The sequence below is a fragment of the Eleutherodactylus coqui genome, chromosome 1, assembly GCF_035609145.1.
Source record: "Eleutherodactylus coqui strain aEleCoq1 chromosome 1, aEleCoq1.hap1, whole genome shotgun sequence".
NCBI classification, from domain to species: domain Eukaryota; kingdom Metazoa; phylum Chordata; class Amphibia; order Anura; family Eleutherodactylidae; genus Eleutherodactylus; species Eleutherodactylus coqui.
This window is the reverse complement of record NC_089837.1, coordinates 366,360,434-366,381,496: the sequence shown is the minus strand read 5'-3', so window position 1 is coordinate 366,381,496 and position 21,063 is coordinate 366,360,434. Positions and strand designations below refer to the sequence as shown.

The window sequence follows — 21,063 nt, the reverse complement described above, 5'->3', positions numbered from 1 at the left end:
AGGTCATCTGCGATACAAGCACGATGGGACCTGGTTTTCTCCAGGTTGAATTTCATCATATCCTACCATGCCAGTTCCAAAATTTGCGAGGTGGATGCCTTGTCCAGGATATTTTCAGAGTCTGAATAGCGGTCAAACACAGACTACTCAATTCTCTCCCCCCAAAATTTGTGGGGCATCCTGCACTCTGAAGACCTTCTAACAAAGTTTAAGGGAGGATAAGAAAATGACCCTTTCCTGAGTCGTCTTTCTAAGGATGTGTAGCTTTCTTTCAAAAATGGAATTTGGAGGCAAGAACACCAACCATATGTTCTTGAGGCTTGTTGATTAGAAGTCCTTAAACTAGTCCATGATTCCAAGCTTGCTGGTCACCTTGGGGTCACAAAGACTTTGGAACTCCTGCTTTGTTCCTTTTGGTGGCCCGACTGCAGGAGGGATGTGAAGATGTACATCACCTCTTGCAAAGTATTTGCTCAGAACAAGTCACCACGAGCTCACCCTCTGGGTTTACTACAGACCCTTCCAGTTCATTCCAGACCATAGGGATCTATATCTATGGACTTCATTGTGGATCTGCCCCACTCAAAAGGAATGACCACCATTCTTGTCATCGTGGACCAACTTACAAAGACGGCTCACTTCATTCCCCTCAAACGAATTCCCACAGCTGAGCACACCATGAAAGTGATGATCGTATAAATATTCAGACTGCATGGAATTCCTGATGATTTGGTCTCTGACAGAGGGGTCCAATTCCCATTGAGATTCTGTAAGCACTTCTGTACAGCCCAAGAAATCACTGTGAACCTGTCTTTGGCTTTTCAACCTCAGACTAATGGCCAAACTGAGAGAATAAACTAGACTCGGAAGCAGTATCTTTGCTGCTTCACTTCTTATCCCCAGGACAACTGGGATGATTATCTACCAATGGCGCAGTTCACATACAATAATGCCAAACACAGCTCAACCATCCAGAGCCTGTTCTATGCCAATTATGGTACTCACCCCATCTTCATTCCTGGCCTTCCCATTACAGACTGACAGCATTGTCCGAGAGAGAAGTTGAAGGTAAACCTTACAGGAACCCCAAAATGCTAATAAGCAGGTGATAGACAGGCATCGCCAAGTGGCCCCCTCCTTCCAAGTGGGTGATAAGGTGTGGTTATCACCTAAAAATTTAAAACCTTATGTACCTTCTGCCAAACTTGGCCAAGATTCATCGGACCCTTTCAAGTTACAGCAAGGATCAGCCAGGTGGCCTTCCACAAAAAGCTCCCAGAAAGTTTCTGAATCCATTCGGTCTTTCACACATCCTAGGAAAATACCTTTGTTGAAAGACAACAACTACCTACCCCTCCTGTAAAATTACAACGGCAGGATGAATTTCTTGTGAAGAAGATCCTGGACTTCCGTAGACACCAAGGCAAACTGCATTACCTGGAGCAGTTGCAGATATGTGGTCCTGAGGAAAATTCCTGGGAGACAGCCACCAATATTCATGTCCTTAGGCTGGCAAGGGAATTTTATAGAAGGTATCCAGGAAATCTGCCCATGGAACATTTCAGAGGTCCTCCTGGAAGGAGCAGTCAACTGTCAAGACTCAAACATGGGACCTCCTGTGCGCCAGACAGTGTCCCCTCCTAGTAGGCTATCCAGCTTGCTGGACAAGTTCACCTGTTGAACCTAGCCTTGTACTATGCTCCTGGTAATCTAGTTCCTGCCTCCCTGCCCTGGCCCCACCCTGCTTCTAATTAGGTTTTTCTTTAAAAGCCTGGCCTTTCCTCCAGCTCTTTGCATGATTATTGTGCTTCACTGTCTTAATCAAGCATCATCTCCTCAACCTGCTCATCTCCTGCAAACCATGTCCACCTGTTAACTACCTCTGTCACCCCTCCTGGGAACACTACTGACCTCCTCCATTTGTACTGCAAACTAGGACAATCTGTTAACGACCACCGACTACCTCCTGACTACTCTCCAGTCCCGCATGGCTACTACACCCATGGCTCCAACCTAGCACCTGAAATGCTACAATCTGCTGTTTTCTCCATGTGTTGTTTATAGGAGCCATCATGGCAGCTAGTGTCCACTCACTACCTCAGAGACAACTGAAAATGAGACATAGAGCCTGCAAGGGAAAAATTATGAAAAAATTCTATATAAAAGTCATATAATGGCCAAAAATATTGCTATATCTCATGTACATACAGATGACAGCGTATTCTAAAATGTTACCTGAAAGTGTTGGTACACTTTAGTGAGGCATGACTTAACAACAAAAATATTTTTTCAGTGGCTCCATCATGTTAGTAAAGTTGGTAATCACTAGTTTATAGTTTCATAGAAGCGTACATTTAACAAATTATACTATTTATTAATTGTAGATAGAGTACTATGAAAACATGTACTAGGAACAAAGTAATATTAGAACAGTGGCAGGCAGTTCATTACAAGTGCAGAAACTGCAAAAAAAACATTAAGACATTCAAGTGATAAGTATTTTACACCAAATCAAGCACATTATGACTATAGTGGCTGGTAGGAGGTCCATGGCTTTTTAAGGCCTGGAGGCACAGATAACTCCCAAGCCACCTCCTGGTTAGGATGGCTACAGAGGTGAAAAAAATTACCTTATTCCATTTACAAATTCTGTTACTACAAACCTGATATACATCTATGTAATCTCAAGATCTAGATTTCTTATTTGCATAAGGAAAGAATAGAAGCAATGGGATGAAACTGAAAGGGAGGAAACACAAATTAGATATTAGAAAAAACTTTCGGACACTGAGGGTGATGAATGAGTGGAACAGGTTACCACGGGAGGTGGTGAGTTCTCCTTCAATGGAAGTGTTCAAACAGAGGCTGGACAGACATCTGTCTGGGGTGATTTAGTAAATCCTGCACTGAACAGGGGTTGGACCAGATGACCCTGGAGGTTCCTTCCAACTCTACCATTCTATGATACTGGCAATAGATTATCTTTTTTTCTCCCCCCTCCTTTTATAGGCCATAGAAAGAGAGAAGCCTGAAAAGAATAGAAAGTTGCAAGAAGCCAACAGAAATGCCCAGACACTGGCCGAACAGATGTCAAATGGTAATTAATGAAAGTTAATCTAATTGATCTCTTGATAGTATTTTTTTACAAAAATGGCTTTATTCCCATTGCTTGAATATACATACAGTACTCCAGCACACAGTAATTTTCATTTATATTAAAAGATCAGTAAATCAGCTATAAAATGTTGTATCTCTGTATGAGAAAGCACCAGCAATATTTTTGAAAAAAGCTTTTAATGGTCATTTTGAAAAAAAAACAACAAAAATAAACAATAGCTTCCTGCATATGTGTTTTTTTAAACATGTTTTTTATTGAACAAGTCAGGATAATCATTTGACGTTACATCATGTTTGTTGATTTTTCCGATTACAAATATATGATTTCTCCTAGCCTGTGTTTTTCATATTTTTAACTATATTAACCTAACAAAATCTTAAAATAAAGTCAGATAGGAAAGGGGTATATGGGAGTGGGAGTATGGGGGAGGGGGAGAGGGTCATGTAGGGGGGGGGGGGGAAGTAAAAGACAGAAAACAAATATGTTAAATCAACTTCTTGGCCTGTTTTGATTGTTGGTGTGTTGATCTGTTGGTCTTTTTTTTTTTCTTTTTGTTGGAGATCTTCGTGTATTGTCGAGGCCCCACGCGGCCACGGCACGACCATCATTTCACCCTAAACTGGTGGCTCACCCACTGCCACTTGTTCTTGGAACCAGCAGATGTATTGGAAACAGTTTCTCAGTTTTTCTTTTACCCTCTGTGGCATTAATTGGATAAAGCTGTCCCAGGTTTCAAAGAAGGCTTGTACCATTTTCTCCTTGAATAGTGATGTCTCTGCCCAGTCCATTTGGAACAGAAATGCTAGTTTGTCTAGAAACAATCTGAATGGGGGGTCCGATGGTTGTAACCACGTTTGTAAAATGGCTTTTAGTCCCGCTGCTGCTATAAAGTGTAGTAGTTTTCTGACTCCCCATGAGCAGTGATATTTCTTGGGATCTAGGTATCTGAAGATTGCCCATGTTGGTTCTTGTGGGCAGAAATTTGTCAGGTGTGTTGTTGTATATTCGCCTATTCTGGTCCAAAAGGCTTGTATCTGGGGGCATGTCCATAAGCTGTGGTACAAGTTAGCATTTGGTGTCTGGCATTTAAAGCAATTTGATGTAGTGTAGATTCCCATATGGTATCCTCTGGCTGGAGTTAGGTATGACCTGTGTATTACCTGTAATCTCATTTCTAGGAATCTTGTTGACGGCAGATATTTATGTGCCGACTTCAGTGATTCCATAATTAGTGTGGGTGTGAAGTCCGGGTCATCCAGGGACCATTTCCCAACCCCTGGGTCGATGTCGTCTTGCTCTCTCATGTGTCTTATTGCCCTGTATAGTTTGGAGATCATTCCCCTTGTTCCCATTGTCCTAGCAATCCAACTATTATTTGTTTGTGTCCAGTCTGGTTCTTTAAGCTGTAGTATAAGTCCCGTAACGTAGTGTCTGACTTGCAGGTATGAGAATAGTGGAATTGGGAGTTCAGGATATTTTTGTTTCATTTCTTCGTGTGTTAGTATTCGCTTTTGTGTAGTATTTTGTCTACTGAGTCTATTCCTTTGGCCCTCCATTCGATAAAAATGTTATGAGGGTTGCCGTTTTGGAAGTTGGGATTATTTGTTAGTGACAGATGTGGGGATGTGTGGGGTGAGGTCTGGCTGTCTCGGCGTAGCTTGTTCCATGTCCTCCAGGCCGCGAGTATCAAGGGGTTGTGTCCTGCATATGTGTTTATTATAGAACATATAAGAAGAAATAAAAGAAGCCATACTGACCTTTCCCACTTCTGTTACCCCGATGCCTGATCACCCACTGGTTTACCTTTCTGCCTGTAGAGCAATTCCAACAACAGGCTATGTTACTACTGTATCTGATTACTGGCTGAAATCAGCAGGTGATTGGATGCAGGCAGTCACATGCCTCTGATATCAGTGACATCATTGCTGGTTTATTGAAGCCAGAAGTGGAGAGCAGTGGAAGACTGGGCACCAGAAGGGCAGCACTGGGGAATGGAGGGGAGAGTGGGGAAGGTGAAATCTGCATCATTTTAGCATTCTATTGAATGCTAGGGAAATCCAGAACATAGTTCATGTCAATGTTTGGTGGCAGTTTCCGTGACAAATCTACACAAAAATCTTGTTCAGCTGCCATATGCTGATTTGTTCGATTAACACTGACTACATTTATGTCTAAATCCATAATGAAACCGGCTGCAGAACTTCGATGCTCAGCTGTAAAACTAAACCGTCAAAGACAGGTTCACATAGGAAAAAGTCAACATGGTTCTGATAGTTTACAGTCCATGTGGCCAAGCCCAGGCCATGATAAAAGCATTATTATCATTTCATTTTTAAATAAATGTACCACATCTTCAGAAAATAAGTTCAGTAAATGTAGAATGAATATTCTGGCTCAGTATATACAGTATAAGGGCTTCTGAAATAAATGGATACTAAGACTGAACGTCTCATGGTTTCTTGAGATAACATCAATTTTTTTGACATTTTTTGTAGTTGTGATTTCCTTTAAATGTTATTAATTGCATCATATTCTGACTATTGTCACACAAATTGGGACTTTTTTTCTCCAGTTGAACTAGTTAATGATAAGAACTCTTGGCAGGTTTGCCTGTTAAAGTGCCATTTTCATTGTACTTGCATAAAAGGTATGATTAAGGTAAGCTTGTATATTATGCAGTCATATGCAGGGTACGCAAGACAGTAAAATGAAGGGATGCACTTTAAGTAATGACCCATTTCCTTTGGGAATAGCATGCTTATCAACTCAATATTTCAGCAACAATGAATGCATAATGTAATTGGCTTATCATTGTTTGCGCATCCACTTACTGTTTGATGTGACTTGGTACGCTTCACGTTTTTCACACCTGAATGGTAAACCAACTGTTTGCAGACTTAATTGTTTGCAAAATACAATAGCTAGAATGTTTTTCCACAGCAAAACATTCTGGAAAAAAGGATAGTCTAGATAACATAGATAGATAGATAGATAGATAGATAGATAGATAGATAGATAGATAGATAGATAGATAGATAGATAGATAGATAGATAGATAGATAGATAGATAGATAGATAGAAAGATAGACATGAGATATTAGAAAGATAGACATGAGATAGAAAGATATATAGATAGGAGATAGAGAAATGTTCGATAGAGAGATATTAGATAGATATGAGATAGATAGATAGAGAAATGTTCGATAGAGAGATATTAGATGGAGAGATATGAGATAGATAAATATTCGATAGAGAGATATTAGATAGATATAGAGATATTAGATAGCTATGAGATAGATAGATAGATAGATAGATAGATAGATAGATATGAGATAGATAGATGAATAAATATTCGATAGAGAGATATTAAATAGAGAGATATGAGATAGATAGATATGAGATAGATAGATAGATAGATAGATAGATAGATATGAGATAGATAGATAGATAGAATCACAGAAAGGGATTTATCAAACAGTTAAAGGGGTTGTCCCGTGGCAGCAAGTGGGTCTGTACACTTCTGTATGGCCATATTAATGCACTTTGTAATGTACATTGTGCATTAATTATGAGCCATACAGAAGTTATCAAAAGTTTTATACTTACCTGCTCCGTTGCTGGCGTCCTCGTCTCCATGGTGCCGACTAATTTTCGGCCTCCGATGGCCAAATTAGCCGCGCTTGCGCAGTCCGGGTCTTCTTCTGTCTTCTATGGGGCCGCTCGTGCAGAATGCCGTCTCCGTGTAGCCCCGCCCCGTCACGTGCCGATTCCAGCCAATCAGGAGGCTGGAATCGGCAATGGACCGCACAGAAGAGCTGCGGTCCACGAAGAGAGCAGACCCCGGCGGCCATCTTCAGCAGGTGAGTATGAAGACGCCGGACCGCCGGGATTCAGGTAAGCGCTGTGCGGGTGGTTTTTTTAACCCCTGCATCGGGGTTGTCTCGCGCCGAACGGGGGGGGGGGGGTTAAAAAAAAAAAAAAACCCGTTTCGGCGCGGGACAACCCCTTTAAAGATCACAGAAAGTGACCACATACTCACTGATACATTTAGATAGATATTAGATAGAGAGATAGATAGATATTAAATATAGAGACAGAGATGAGATAGATATGACAAGGCGGTATGACAGAAACTCGCCATCTAAGAAGTTCCATTGGTTACTGATTTAGATCCATGGATAAAGTTGTTATATTGAGCTAAATTGAGAGAGGCATGTTACAATAATTCATATTTTCTATATTTTTCCAAATGTCAGTACACATCCTCCAAGATACACCTATGGCTAAAAATGATGTCAGTATGTACCAACAGTGCTGAAGGTGAATCAGACCCTAATTCTGCATGAGTAACAGTTAAGATTGGAAGATGCAGTATACTGCGAAATACTACGTTAGTTAGGGTTTGTGCCACCCGCAGTGCTGTTTGCAAATACTGACATCATTTTTAGCCATAAGTATATGTTGGAGGCTATGTACTGACATTTTAAAAAAAAGTATTAGGCTGCCTGTCCACGGGTGTTGTGGGAGCAGAAGCCAGCAGACGGATCTCCGCGGTCAGCCTATCTGACAGATAGGGGAATCACAGTGACTCTTCGCTCGTGGACAGGGGGGAAGCACTCGTCATAGCAACGCTATGGTGAGCTTTCACTGCGTTCCCCGCGGCCAGATTGTCGCCGCGGAGAACGCAATGAAAACTCGCCCGTGGACAGGCAGCCTTATTGTAACATGCTTCTCTCCCTTTAACTTAATATAAAAACTTCATCTATCGATTCAACGTCTTGAATATCCATTCAGTTACCCACGGCACCCCTTAGATGATGAGCATTGTGGAATCCATTTTCACAGCACTGAGGCTACTAGAAGGTATTTTAAAGCGTGGACATCTGCAAACTGGGCATGTTCTAGAAATCGTAGCATCTTCCTGAATTAGCTTAAGGCCGCCTGCACATGGGGCAGGACGGGTTGGACTCCGCATGCTTGATCCTGCAGCAGTATCTGACCCTGTGCCCAGCCGGAGACCCCTACATACCTGTCCGCAGTCTTTTAGTCTGTGCTGCAGATGTGCCAGCTGTCACGCCAGCGCACATGCACAGTACAAATTATGCCGTGCCATCACTAGGAGATGACGTGGATGCTGCGACCTTTCTGCAATGACGACTGCGGAAGAGCTGCTGGTCCGACAGCTTCCATTGACTTCAATGGAAGCCTTCTATGCGGAATCCACACAGAATAGATTTCATTGGAAGCCGTGTAGAGGAAATTGCGTTTTGCCATAGCATGCTAAGCATGAGCTTAGATGGTAGGCAGGAGACTCTGTGCTGTTGCTGCTTTCTTATTTTGGGCCTCGGGCTTTTGGGGTTATTAGGGCAAGCAGTCTTTTGATGCACCACATGTATCATAGATAGCCACTTCAGCTAACCTCATCAAACCTTAGATAGCTAGCTACAGGTTAGGTTGGTAGCTAATTTAGCACCTGGGGAAACTATCAGAGATTAACCCCACCTATACCATAGTACAGAGCAGTAGAGGTTCGCCCCGTGTGGGCATCTCATAGGCTATATTGAGCCATTTTTGGTGTCCATTTCTCAGGACCAGTTCTGTTTCTGAAACCAAGTTTAGTTCCTGATGAGTCATACATGACGAAACGCGTAGTACTTGTTATATAAAATGATATAGCCACAGAACAGAGCTACGTGCACAACAGTCGTTGTGCTAAGAGTATACACAATTTTACCCGAATATCAGTACTCTATCTATGTGGCAACCGGCATATTTCTATCGCAGCATCATAGATAGAGAACTATCACTGATGGGTATTAGTCCGGTCGCGCTCTATAGTGACTTAAATTGATACACGTTTATCACTCTAATACTAATCCAAATACACAGGACCGCTTTGCCCTGGGCGGGTCCATTGTGTATTTTTGGACATTTCTTCAATACTAGCTTGTAGCCTAAATTGGAGAAGTATATTTGTTTGTGGTCCTTTCATGTTGGTCCTGAATATAGGACCTTTTACTCATTAAATAAATCAATAAAGGTTACTTTTTAGGGGTCCCACCCAGTGATTACTATCATTTAGGTGGGTGCACCTCCAGTAACCCCAGACCCCTGAGGAGAGCTCTGTAAAGCACAGTATACAGCATATTGCAGCAGCATTGAATGGCATATATTATGGCTTAGTGCTCCTAGGTTTGCTAGGCAGGCATTTGTATTGAATCGGAATCTTTCTTGCCCTTTGGAGAATTTTGGTGTTAATTATTGTTATTAAGCCTGGTGAGTACCCTGAGGCAGTTTTTTGTATACTTTAAGATAGATGTTTAGCCATCAGTGCAAATACACTTGATACTTTAAAAAAAACAAACATCTTTATATTCTTATGGGAACCAGTAATAGCCAGCTACAAACTGATGCTTGTTTTTTATCCGTAGGATAACTTTGAAGATTTGTGCAAATTGTTTATAATGATGTTATTTATGTTTTTTTTCTAGATGGCCTTAATGCAGACAGCATCAAACAGTCTTCTCAACATCTGAACAGCCGGTGGACAGATTTTTGTCAGTTACTAAGCGAGAGACTTTCTTGGCTGGAATATCAAAATAGCATCATAGCCTTTTACTCCCAGTTACAACAATTGGAACAGACAGCAATTACAGCTGAAAACTGGCTAAAAGCACAAAGTATAACAGCCTCCGAGGCAGAAACAGTCAAAACACAGTTACAAAAATGCAAGGTGAGAGATATTATGTGCAAGCGCTTACATTCTGTTTCACATAGTTTGCATAAATATTCTACATTTTAAATGAAGAATTTACAGAAGACAACATGATTGAGTTCTGAACATCAAACTCTAGTCTCTCATACAGTAACAATATTTGTTGCCAGTCCATTACTTATATGGACAAATACAATAATGACTGGTGAGGTTAACGCAAAGCCAGCCTGATAAAGACAAACAAATTTTTTTAAAAAGCAAGAATATTTTATTGATTGGCTGGAACGCATCAACATAGCCTATAAAATATTGCTCTGTTAACACCTGATGTATCCAGTTAAAAAGCTATTCATGGGACTGGGCAAAATGTAAAAAAATTCCCTAACATTTCCACTTACTGGCATTATTCGAAATGTCCATCTGAATAATCAGTGTAATCAATAATTGCCAGTTACTGATAAGTGGGCATTCTCAACTGTACAAACTGTGTCATCATCCTTACAAAATTGGAGGGCACTAAGAATGCCTGACCAGTATAACTGCTGAGCATACAGGTCACAAAAATTGGATACCAATGAAAAACTAAATGTAGGGGGAGACCACCGGTAAAGTAATATCTCTGCAGCTTTGTAAAACAAGTTATAACTAGAGATGAGCGAGCACCAAAATGTTCGGGTGCTCGTTACTCGGGACGAAAATTTCGCGATGCTCGAGGGTTCGTTTCGAATAACGAACCCCATTGAAGTCAATGGGCGACCCGAGCATTTTTGTATATCGCCGATGCTCGCTAAGGTTTTCATGTGTGAAAATCTGGGCAATTCAAGAAAGTGATGGGAACGACACAGCAACTGATAGGGCAGGCGAGGGGCTACATGTTGGGCTGCATCTCAAGTTCCCAGGTCCCACTATTAAGCCACAATAGCGGCAAGAGTGCCCCCCCCTCCCAACAATTTTTACTTCTGAAAAGCCCTCATTAGCAATGCATACCTTAGCTAAGCACCACACTACCTCCAACAAAGCACAATCACTGCCTGCATGACACTCCGCTGCCACTTCTCCTGGGTTACATGCTTCCCAACTCCCCCCCCCCCCCCCGCACGACCCAGTGTCCACAGCACACACCAAAGTGTCCCTGCGCAGCCTTCAGCTGCCCTCATACCACGCCACCCTCATGTCTATTTATAAGTGCGTCTGCCATGAGGAGGAACCGCAGGCACACACTGCAGAGGGTTGGCACGGCTAGGCAGCGACCCTCTTTAAAAGGGGCAGGACGATAGCCCACAATGCTGTACAGAAGCAATGAGAAATATAATCCTGTGCCACCGCCATCAGGAGCTGCACACGTGGGCATAGCAATGGGGAACCTATGTGCCACACACTATTCATTCTGTCAAGGTGTCTGCATGCCCCAGTCAGACCGCGGTTTTTTATAAATAGTCACAGGCAGGTACAACTCCGCAATGGGAATTCCGTGTGCACCCACAGCATGGGTGGCTCCCTGGAACCCACCGGCTGTACATAAATGTATCCCATTGCAGTGCCCTGGACAGCAGAGCTAACGTCAGATTAAATGCAGGTGGGCTTCAGCCCACACTGCATGCCCCAGTCAGACTGGGGTTCTTTATAAGTAGACACAGGCAGGTACAACTCCCTATTGTGAAGTCCATGTGGACGAACAGCATGGGTGGCTCCCTGGAACCCACCGGCGGTACATAAATATATCCCATTGCATTGCCCATCACAGCTGAGGAAATGTCATGTTTAATGCAGGTGGGCTTGGGCCCACACTGCATGGCCCAGTCAGACTGGGGTTCTTTAGAAGTGGACACATGCAGTTACAACTCCGTGTGGACCGACAGCATGGGTGGGTGCCAGGAAGCCACTGGCGGTACATAAATATATTCCATTGCAGTGCCCAGCACAGCTGATATAACGTCAGCTTTAATGCAGGTGGGCAAAAAATTAATTGGATTACACTGTAGGCGAGGGCCCAAAAAAATTGGTGTACCAACAGTACTAATGTACCTCAGAAAAATTGCCCATGCCCAAACAAGAGGGCAGGTGAAACCCATTAATCGCTTTGGTTAATGTGGCTTAATTTGTAACTAGGCCTGGAGGCAGCCCAGTTAAAATAAAAATTGGTTCAGGTGCAAGTTTCAACGCTTTAATGAGCATTGAAACATATAAAAATTGTTTACAAAAATTATATGACTGAGCCTTGTGGGCCTAAGAAAAATTGCCCGTTCGGCGTGATTACGTCAGGTTTCAGGAGAAGGAGCAGGAGGAGGAGGATGAATAGAATACACAGATTGATGAAGCTAAAAGGTCCCCGTTTTTGATGGTGATAGAGAACGATGCTTCCATCCGCGGTTGCAGCCTACGTATTGCTTAGCTATCGCTGCTGCCCGCTGGTGGAGAAGAGAAGTCTGGGGAAATCCAGGCTTTGTTCATCTTGATGAGTGTAAGCCTGTCGGCACTGTCGGTTGACAGGCGGTTACGCTTATCCGTGATGATTCCCCCAGCCGCACTAATCACCCTCTCTGACAAGACGCTAGCCGCAGGACAAGCAAGCACCTCCAGGGCATAGAGCGCGAGTTCAGGCCACCTATCCAGCTTTGACACCCAGTAGTTGTAGGGGGCAGAGGCGTCACGGAGGACGGTCGTGCGATCGGCTACGTACTCCCTCACCATCCTTTTACAGTGCTCCCGCTGACTCAGCCTTGACTGGGGAGCGGTGACACAGTCTTGCTTGGGAGCCAGAAAGCTGTCAAAGGCCTTAGAGAGTGTTGCCCTGCTTGTGCTGTACATGCTGCCTGATCTCCGCACCTCCCCTGCTACCTGGCCCTCGGAACTGCGCCTTCTGCCACTAGCGCTGTCGGATGGGAATTTTACCATCAGCTTGTCCACCAGGGTCCTGTGGTATAGCATCACTCTCGAACCCCTTTCCTCTTCGGGTATGAGAGTGCAAAGGTTCTCCTTATACCGTGGGTCAAGCAGTGTGTACACCCAGTAATCCATAGTGGCCAGAATGCGTGTAACGCGAGGGTCACGAGAAAGGCATCCTAACATGAAGTCAGCCATGTGTGCCAGGGTACCTGTACGCAACACATGGCTGTCCTCACTAGGAAGATCACTTTCAGGATCCTCCTCCTCCTCCTCCTCCGGCCATACACGCTGAAAGGATGACAGGCAAGCAGCATGTGTACCCTCAGCAGTGGGCCAAGCTGTCTCTTCCCCCTCCTCCTCATGCTCCGCCACCTCCTCCTCCTCCTCCTCAACGCGCTGAGATATAGACAGGAGGGTGCTCTGACTATCCAGCGACATACTGTCTTCCCCCGCCTCCGTTTCCGAGCGCAAAGCGTCTGCCTTTATGCTCAAGAGGCATAGCAGAGGAATGGTGACGCTAATGATTGCAGCATCCCCGCTCACCATCTGGGTAGACTCCTCAAAGTTTCAAAGGACCTGGCAGATGTCTGCCAACCAGGCCCACTCTTCTGTAAAGAATTGAGGAGGCTGACTCCCACTGCGCCGCCCATGTTGGAGTTGGTATTCCACTATAGCTCTACGCTGCTCATAGAGCCTGGCCAACATGTGGAGCGTAGAGTTCCACCGTGTGGGCACGTCGCACAGCAGTCGGTGCACTGGCAGATTAAACCGATGTTGCAGGGTGCGCAGGGTGGCAGCGTCCGTGTGGGACTTGCGGAAATGTGCGCAGAGCCGGCGCACCTTTCCGAGCAGGTCTGACAAGCGTGGGTAGCTTTTCAGAAAGCGCTGAACCACCAAATTAAAGACGTGGGCCAGGCATGGCACGTGCGTGAGGCTGCCGAGCTGCAGAGTCGCCACCAGGTTACGGCCGTTGTCACACACGACCATGCCCGGTTGGAGGCTCAGCGGCGCAAGCCAGCGGTCGGTCTGCTGTGTCAGACCCTGCAGCAGTTCGTGGGCCGTGTGCCTCTTATCGCCTAAGCTGAGTAGTTTCAGCACGGCCTGCTGACGCTTGCCCACCGCTGTGCTGCCGTGCCGCGCGACACCGACTGCTGGCGACGTGCTGCTGCTGACACATCTTGATTGCGAGACAGAGGTTGCATAGGAGGAGGAGGAGGAGGAGGAGGGTGGTTTAGTGGAGGAAGCATACACCGCCGCAGATACCACCACCGAGCTGGGGCCCGCAATTCTGGGGGTGGGTAGGACGTGAGCGGTCCCAGGCTCTGACTCTGTCCCAGCCTCCACTAAATTCACCCAATGTGCCGTCAGGGAGATATAGTGGTCCTGCCCGCCTGTGCTTGTCCACGTGTCCATTGTTAAGTGGACCTTGCCAGTAACCGCGTTGGTGAGGGCGCGTACAATGTTGCGGGAGACGTGGTCGTGCAGGTCTGGGACGGCACATCGGGAAAAGTAGTGGCGACTGGGAACTGAGTAGCGCGGGGCCGCCGCCGCCATCATACCTTTGAAAGCCTCCGTTTCCACAACCCTATACGGCAGCATCTCCAGGCTGATAAATTTGGCTATGTGCACGTTTAACGCTTGAGCGTGCGGGTGCGTGGCGGCGTACTTGCGCTTGCGCTCCAACACTTGCGCTAGCGACGGCTGGACGGTGCGCTGAGAGACATTGGTGGATGGGGCCGAGGACAGCGGAGATGAGGGTGTGGGTGCAGGCCAGGAGACGGTAGTGCCTGTGTCCTGAGAGGGGGGTTGGATCTCAGTGGCAGGTTGGGGCACAGGGGGAGAGGCAGCGGTGCAAACCGGATGCGGTAAACGGCCTTCGTCCCACCTTGTGGGGTGCTTGGCCATCATATGTCTGCGCATGCTGGTGGTGGTGAGGCTGTTGGTGGTGGCTCCCCGGCTGATCTTGGCGCGACAAAGGTTGCACACCACTGTTCGTCGATCGTCTGCACTCTCAGTGAAAAACTGCCAGACCTTTGAGCACCTCGGCCTCTGCAGGGTGGCATGGCGTGAGGGGGCACTTTGGGAAACAGTTGGTGGATTATTCGGTCTGGCCCTGCCTCTACCCCTGGCCACCGCACTGCCTCTTCCAACCTGCCCTGCTGCTGCACTTGCCTCCCCCTCTGAAGACCTGTCCTCAGTAGGCGTAGCAAACCAGGTGGGGTCAGTCACCTCATCGTCCTGCTGCTCTTCCTCCGAATCCTCTGTGCGCTCCTCCCTCGGACTTACTCCAATTACTACTACCTGAGTGATAGACAACTGTGTCTCATCGTCATCGTCCTCCTCACCCACTGAAAGCTCTTGAGACAGTTGCCGGAAGTCCCCAGCCTCATCCCCCGGACCCCGGGAACTTTCCAAAGGTTGGGCATCGGTCACAACAAACTCCTCCAGTGGGAGAGGATTCGGAACCATTGCTGCCCATTCTGGGCAGGGGCCCGAGAACAGTTCCTGGGAGTCTGCCTGCTCCTCAGAATGTGTCATTGTAATGGAGTGAGGAGGCTGGGAGGAAGGAGGAGCAGCAGCCAGAGGATTCAGAGTTGCAGCAGTGGACAGCGCAGAACTCTGGGTGGTCGATAGATTGCTGGATGCACTTTCTGCCATCCACAACAGGACCTGCTCACACTGCTGATTTTCTAATAAAGGTCTACCGCGTGGACCCACTAATTGTGAGATGAATGTGGGGACGCCAGAAACGTGCCTCTCTCCTAATCCCGCAGCAGTCGGCTGCGATACACCTGGATCAGGAGCTCGGCCTGTGCCCACACCCTGACTTGGGCCTCCTCGTCCTCGCCCGTGTCCACGTCCATGTCCTCTAGGCCTACCCCTACCCCTCAGCATGGTGTATTACCAGTAGTGCAGAAACAGAACGCTGTAATTAAATGTGCCGCTTATTGGCCTATGGTTGGAGGCTGACTTCGCTTACGGAACGCACAGCAGAGCCAGGAAAGAATTTTGCGCAAGCCTGCTGTAACACTTAGCTGGCTGCGTATTAATTAGAACTACTTCCCCCAGCAGAGACGCAGTACACTCAGGACGGTCACAGGCAGCCCAAATAGAATGTTTTTTCCCAAATTTTTTTGGAAAAGCCCACTGCCTATATACACAATATATCTCTTTCACTGTCCCTGGCTCACCACTACTGGCCCTGGACTATGTAAAATTACTGCAGACTGTTCCCTCTGGACAGGATGACAGCGGTGATGTGTAACGCACGGCAGAGCCAGGAAAGAATTTTGCGCAAGCCTGCTGTAACACTTAGCTGGCTGCGTATTAATTAGGACTACTACCCCCAGCAGAGACGCAGTACACTCAGGATGGTCACAGGCAGCCCAAATAGAATGTTTTTTCCCAAATTTTTTTGGAAAAGCCCACTGCCTATATACACAGTATATCTCTTTCACTGTCCCTGCCTCACCACTACTGGCCCTGGACTATGTAAAATTACTGCAGACTGAGGACGCAATGCTCTGCACGGCCGATATACAAAAAAAATAAAAAATGTGCAACACTGCAAAAAGCAGCCTCAAGAGTACTGCACACAGTCAGATGTGGCCCTAAGAAGGACCGTTGGGGTTCTTGAAGCCTAAAATCACTCCTAACACTGTCCCTATAGCAGCTCCACCATCAGCAGCACTTTCCCTGAGCTATGTCAGAATGCATCTGTGGCGAGCCGCGGGTTGGGCCGATTTTTATACTCAGGTGACACCTGATGTCGCCAGCCACTCACTGCAGGGGGGTGGTAGAGGGCTTGAACATCGCAGGGGGAAGTTGTAATGCCTTCCCTGTCTTTCAATTGGCCAGAAAAGCGCGCTAACGTCTCAGAGATGAAAGTGAAAGTAACTCGAACATCGCGTGGTGCTCGCCTCTAGTAACGAGCATCTCGAACACGCTAATACTCGAACGAGTATCAAGCTCGGACGAGTACGTTCGCTCATCTCTAGTTATAACATTATTTTGCAAAATTAGTTGTTATCACCTTATATAGCTTTAACTTCGAATCGCCAAAATACCCCTTTAAATTTTCCTCTTAAAAGTGTTCTAATGAATACAAATAGCAACACTATAACAAATAATGCATGTGGATATTTGAAACATATAAACCCCTCAACACCTAGAGTGTTTTAGTCCTAAATTACTGCTTTTTAGCAATTTGGGGCATGTTGTGGTTCAAGGGACCTAATTTTTTCAACTATCAAAATATTTTTGTGTTTTTGTAAATGACAAATGATACATAAGGATGATCTTTAATACCTTCTTCTTATTTAAACACTGTATATATATATATATATATATATATATATATATATATATATATATATATACACACATGTATACACATGTACAATAGTAGGGGCTTAAAGCTCAGGACCATGTGCAATAAATTTCGGGTGCATTATCCTAAACAGGTTCAGGTTCAAAAGTATTTTATTAGACAGCCCAGCTCAAATTTGACATAAGCATGTACAGTATATAAACAATACAATTTAGTACACATCCACCAGGACTGGACCAGGCCTGGAGAACAGAAATAAACACCACTGTCCATTTTGTATAAAATAAGTGCTGTTACAAAAACAAGTCAACTACACCCAAACAACCCTTGGGGTATAGAACAGACGGGGAAGGGGGAAAGAAGGGTAGGCAAATAAGGAGGGGTGGGGATTCTCTAGACATATCTATCTCTTCTTAACCTAAGATGGAGTATAATCATTATAGGCCATATGCTCCTTGACTTATCCAGCTTAAAAATCTCTGTGAGGTTTGAATTTGCAACCACTGCTGCCAAATGACACAGAACCTGGAGAAATTGTTTTCTTCATCGGCTCTCATTTCCTCATATCTCATGAGGGTGTTCAGGGTTCCAAGCCATGTCGCCCTCGAAGGAGCAGTCATAGTGTGTCACAACCTGTGAAATTCTGAACAGGTTTAATTATCATGTGTCTTCATTATATTCTACCTCTGTGTACAACTGGATTTATTGATAATCAATGGAAAAAAATAACTTTGTACTTTTATGTGCTGACATAGTCTTCAAGAGGAGGTTTGTTTATCCGCTTTTATTAAGAAAACATTTTTAACTCAGAATCTTAGAAGTATTCAGTTCAGAGTTAATTAACTCTAGTAATGAGCAATTAGTGGAATAATCATAGTAACATAATATTTAGGCTAAAAGGAAACTTGTGTCTATCCAGTTCAGCCTATTCCGTTCCCCTTAGTGTTGATCCAGAGCAGGGCAAACAAATCCAATAAGGTAGAAGCCAATTTTCCTCATTTTAGGAAAAAAAATCTTTCCCAATTCCAATCTTGCAATCAGAATAATTCCATGGATCAACAACCTTTCTGAAGTAATTAAAGACTATAACATTGACCCTAACATGTAATATTGTTACACTCAAGAAAGGCAACCGTACCCATCTTTAACTTTTTTGGCGAGTTTGCCATCACCGCATCCTTAGGCCTCATTCAGATGAGCGCTGTCCATGCACATTAGAGGCGCGCACAGGACGCGCTTCTATCGTCATGTTACTAAAGAAGCATTCACATGAATGATTGTTAGACATGCTAAATTCGAGCATCTAACAAGGATAGGACATCCGAGTGCAAATTCGCATCTAAGCTCTGTGGTGAGCGCAAAGATCAAATGGGAGCAGGAAAGCACACTCCTTGGATCGTGTGAATGGGCTACTTCAAGTAGCTGGAATTAGTCAGTTCATCTAATCTTTAGAGTAATATGGCCACGATCTTTGCACACGGCTATACTGCATGCGGACAGCGCAGTGAACGAGCCCTCAGGCGGAGTGCATAGTCTCACTGCTCTTTACAGTATGGAACTCTCTGCCCTTCTATGTTGTAAAGACCTTCTTTCCTCTAGGCATACAGGATGTCCCCTTGTTAAAGTTGTAGTCTTTGGTATAAATACAGTGGATGTCATAAAGTCATAGGGTACATCAACAAAGTATTAGTTTTAGGTCTGGCTCACACTAATGGGTTTGATTGCGCATGTGGATCTCCGCAGCAGATGACGCGCAATCCTTCATGGAAAATAACTTTGAATAATCATGAAGGATTGCGGATGCGTGCGTATCATCCGCACGGAAGAAGGATCTCTCTCTCCCCTCCAGTCAGCATTCTAGCTTTTCAATGTTAATTGCATATGGGTTGCGGATCGCTCGCATCCATAGACATCTATTGAGGGCGTTCACACAGAATCTGTGTTAAAATAGACCATGCTGTGATTTTTCTTCTGCTCACAACATATGCAATTCCTTCTTGCAAGTGTGAAAATTTGAAAATACATGTCTTTCTCTGCCTGTGTTGATCTATTTTGCCCCCAAAAAATTCCCAATGCAACTAAAGTCCCCTCCCCCTCAAATTGCATGGGATACATCCACATATCTAGAGCACACTGTCTTCTTCCCAAAAATTGGTAAAAATAGTGTACAGTGGTATAGTGGTCAATTATAGCACAGGGGTGCCACTAAAAATAAAAGTAGGCCCACATAGGGTCTCCTAGATCAAATATTGTGCCAAGGAAGACAGCAGATAGGCTGCTTGTTTTAAAAGCAATGTCATAAATTTTCCAAGGAGAAATTCTGCCAGATTAAAATACTCAAGCATGGACCTGCTCCAAGGAACATCTGTAGAGCTACCCAAAATTTAGCTACACAAGACAACAGGAGTGCCGCTTGTTTAAAAAGCAATGTCATAAAGTTTTCAAATGACAAATTCTACGAAGTGAACTGAACAGCCAAGAATGGGCCTCCTCCAAGGAAAATCTGTAGAGCTTCAGCTGTTTTTTATGCTGTAGAAAATTTTCATTTTGGGAGAAGGAGGAGGAGGAAACATGGCAGAATGAGCAGAAGGAGAGCAGCAGCAGTTCCATCACCACCATCAGCAAATCACCTTGAAGGCAGAATGTGGCTCAGTATTTCCGTATTGACATGTTTTTCATTTGAGGGGAGTAGGAGGAAAAAGCATGGCAGAAGCAGAAGAATAAGAGCAGCAGCAACAACACCTTGAGGGCACAGTGCTGTCTTTGATATAAATCTATGCTCAGTCATGTGTGAGTAAAAATTGCCAGTGTGCTAACTAATCACTGGAATCTGCCATGGGAATACTGTCAGGTGAAATCCATGCCTGGTTCATTTCTATAAACATCAGGCAATCGAAATTGTCTGTGCACCGGCAGATATGCCTGTCCATTATCACATCTCCAGCTGTGCCAACCCCTTTTCTAATAGCAGACTGACAGCAGGGCAAGCAAGCACCTCTAAAGCATGTTTTGCAAGCTCTGGCCACTCGTCCAGCTTTGATACATAGTCGTCAAAGTTGCTCAGGCTGAGCCAATCAGGGGCAGGTCTGAGTCACACCCCCTTCACACCCACTGCAGGCCGGCCGCGCTAAACTCCGGCTGCCGGGAGAAGGTAAGTATATATATTTTTTTTATTTTAACACATTTCTGGATGAATTGCAGGGAAGGGCTTATATATTTAAGCCCTTCCTGACAATTCATCCCGCGCTCGCCCGCAGCGCATTGCTTTCAATGGAGCCGGCTGTATTGCCGGCTCCATTGAATGCAATGCGTTGGACAGCTCCGGCCCGTTTCTAATGAAACGCGGCTAGGAGCAGATTTTCGGGCGATTTTTGGGCATCGGTCACGTGATTTGCGGATGCGCATCCGTCATGCGATCCGCAAATCGCGCGAAAAAACGCCCGTGTGACTAAGGCCTTAGGATGTATCACACATATTTCTGGTTAATTCATTTGATGTTTTCTCTGTGTGTTTTCAAAAACTTTCAATAAAAATCGCTAATGAGAAAACATTTAAAATGCATTGCTGAAGACTTAAGTGTACATCAACCCAACATTAAACAAATTATCTATAGAGGGCACAAAAATTGAGGACTGTTTCTACTTTTCCTAAAAGTGGATGTCCTCTTATTGTGAAGCCCTATCACTCCAGTCAGGTTGAATAAAGCCAAATTCCTGATTGTTGGAGCCACACTCCTACACGTAAGATCGCCTATTCCCATGTGTCAAACAACGGAAAGATGTTTTGTGACATCACACTCCAGGTACAGTAACTTCGATGGGCCAATAGCCAACTCATTTTGGACATTACTTTTTCCTTCATCATGAAAATGAATCAGGACCTTGAGATTTCACTCAGGACTTTCATTATCTGATAGATACCTACTTTATAACTTATGCAGTGGTTCTGACACGAGAAATTACCAGCAATTAAAATGTTAATTCTCCCAAACATTTTATATTATCTTTGCAGTAT

At 44.9% G+C, this 21,063-nt stretch overlaps 1 protein-coding gene across 1 annotated transcript in view; it reads left to right on the top strand.

Annotated features, from left to right (window-relative positions):
• DMD (dystrophin) overlaps positions 1-21,063 on the top strand; it is a 2,524,637-nt gene that overhangs the window by 1,008,689 nt on the left and 1,494,885 nt on the right. Inside the window, exons 19-20 of the mRNA XM_066577956.1 lie at positions 3,010-3,097; positions 9,610-9,851. Coding sequence (XP_066434053.1) covers positions 3,010-3,097; positions 9,610-9,851 — 330 coding nt within the window. The remainder of the gene's footprint in view (positions 1-3,009; positions 3,098-9,609; positions 9,852-21,063) is intronic.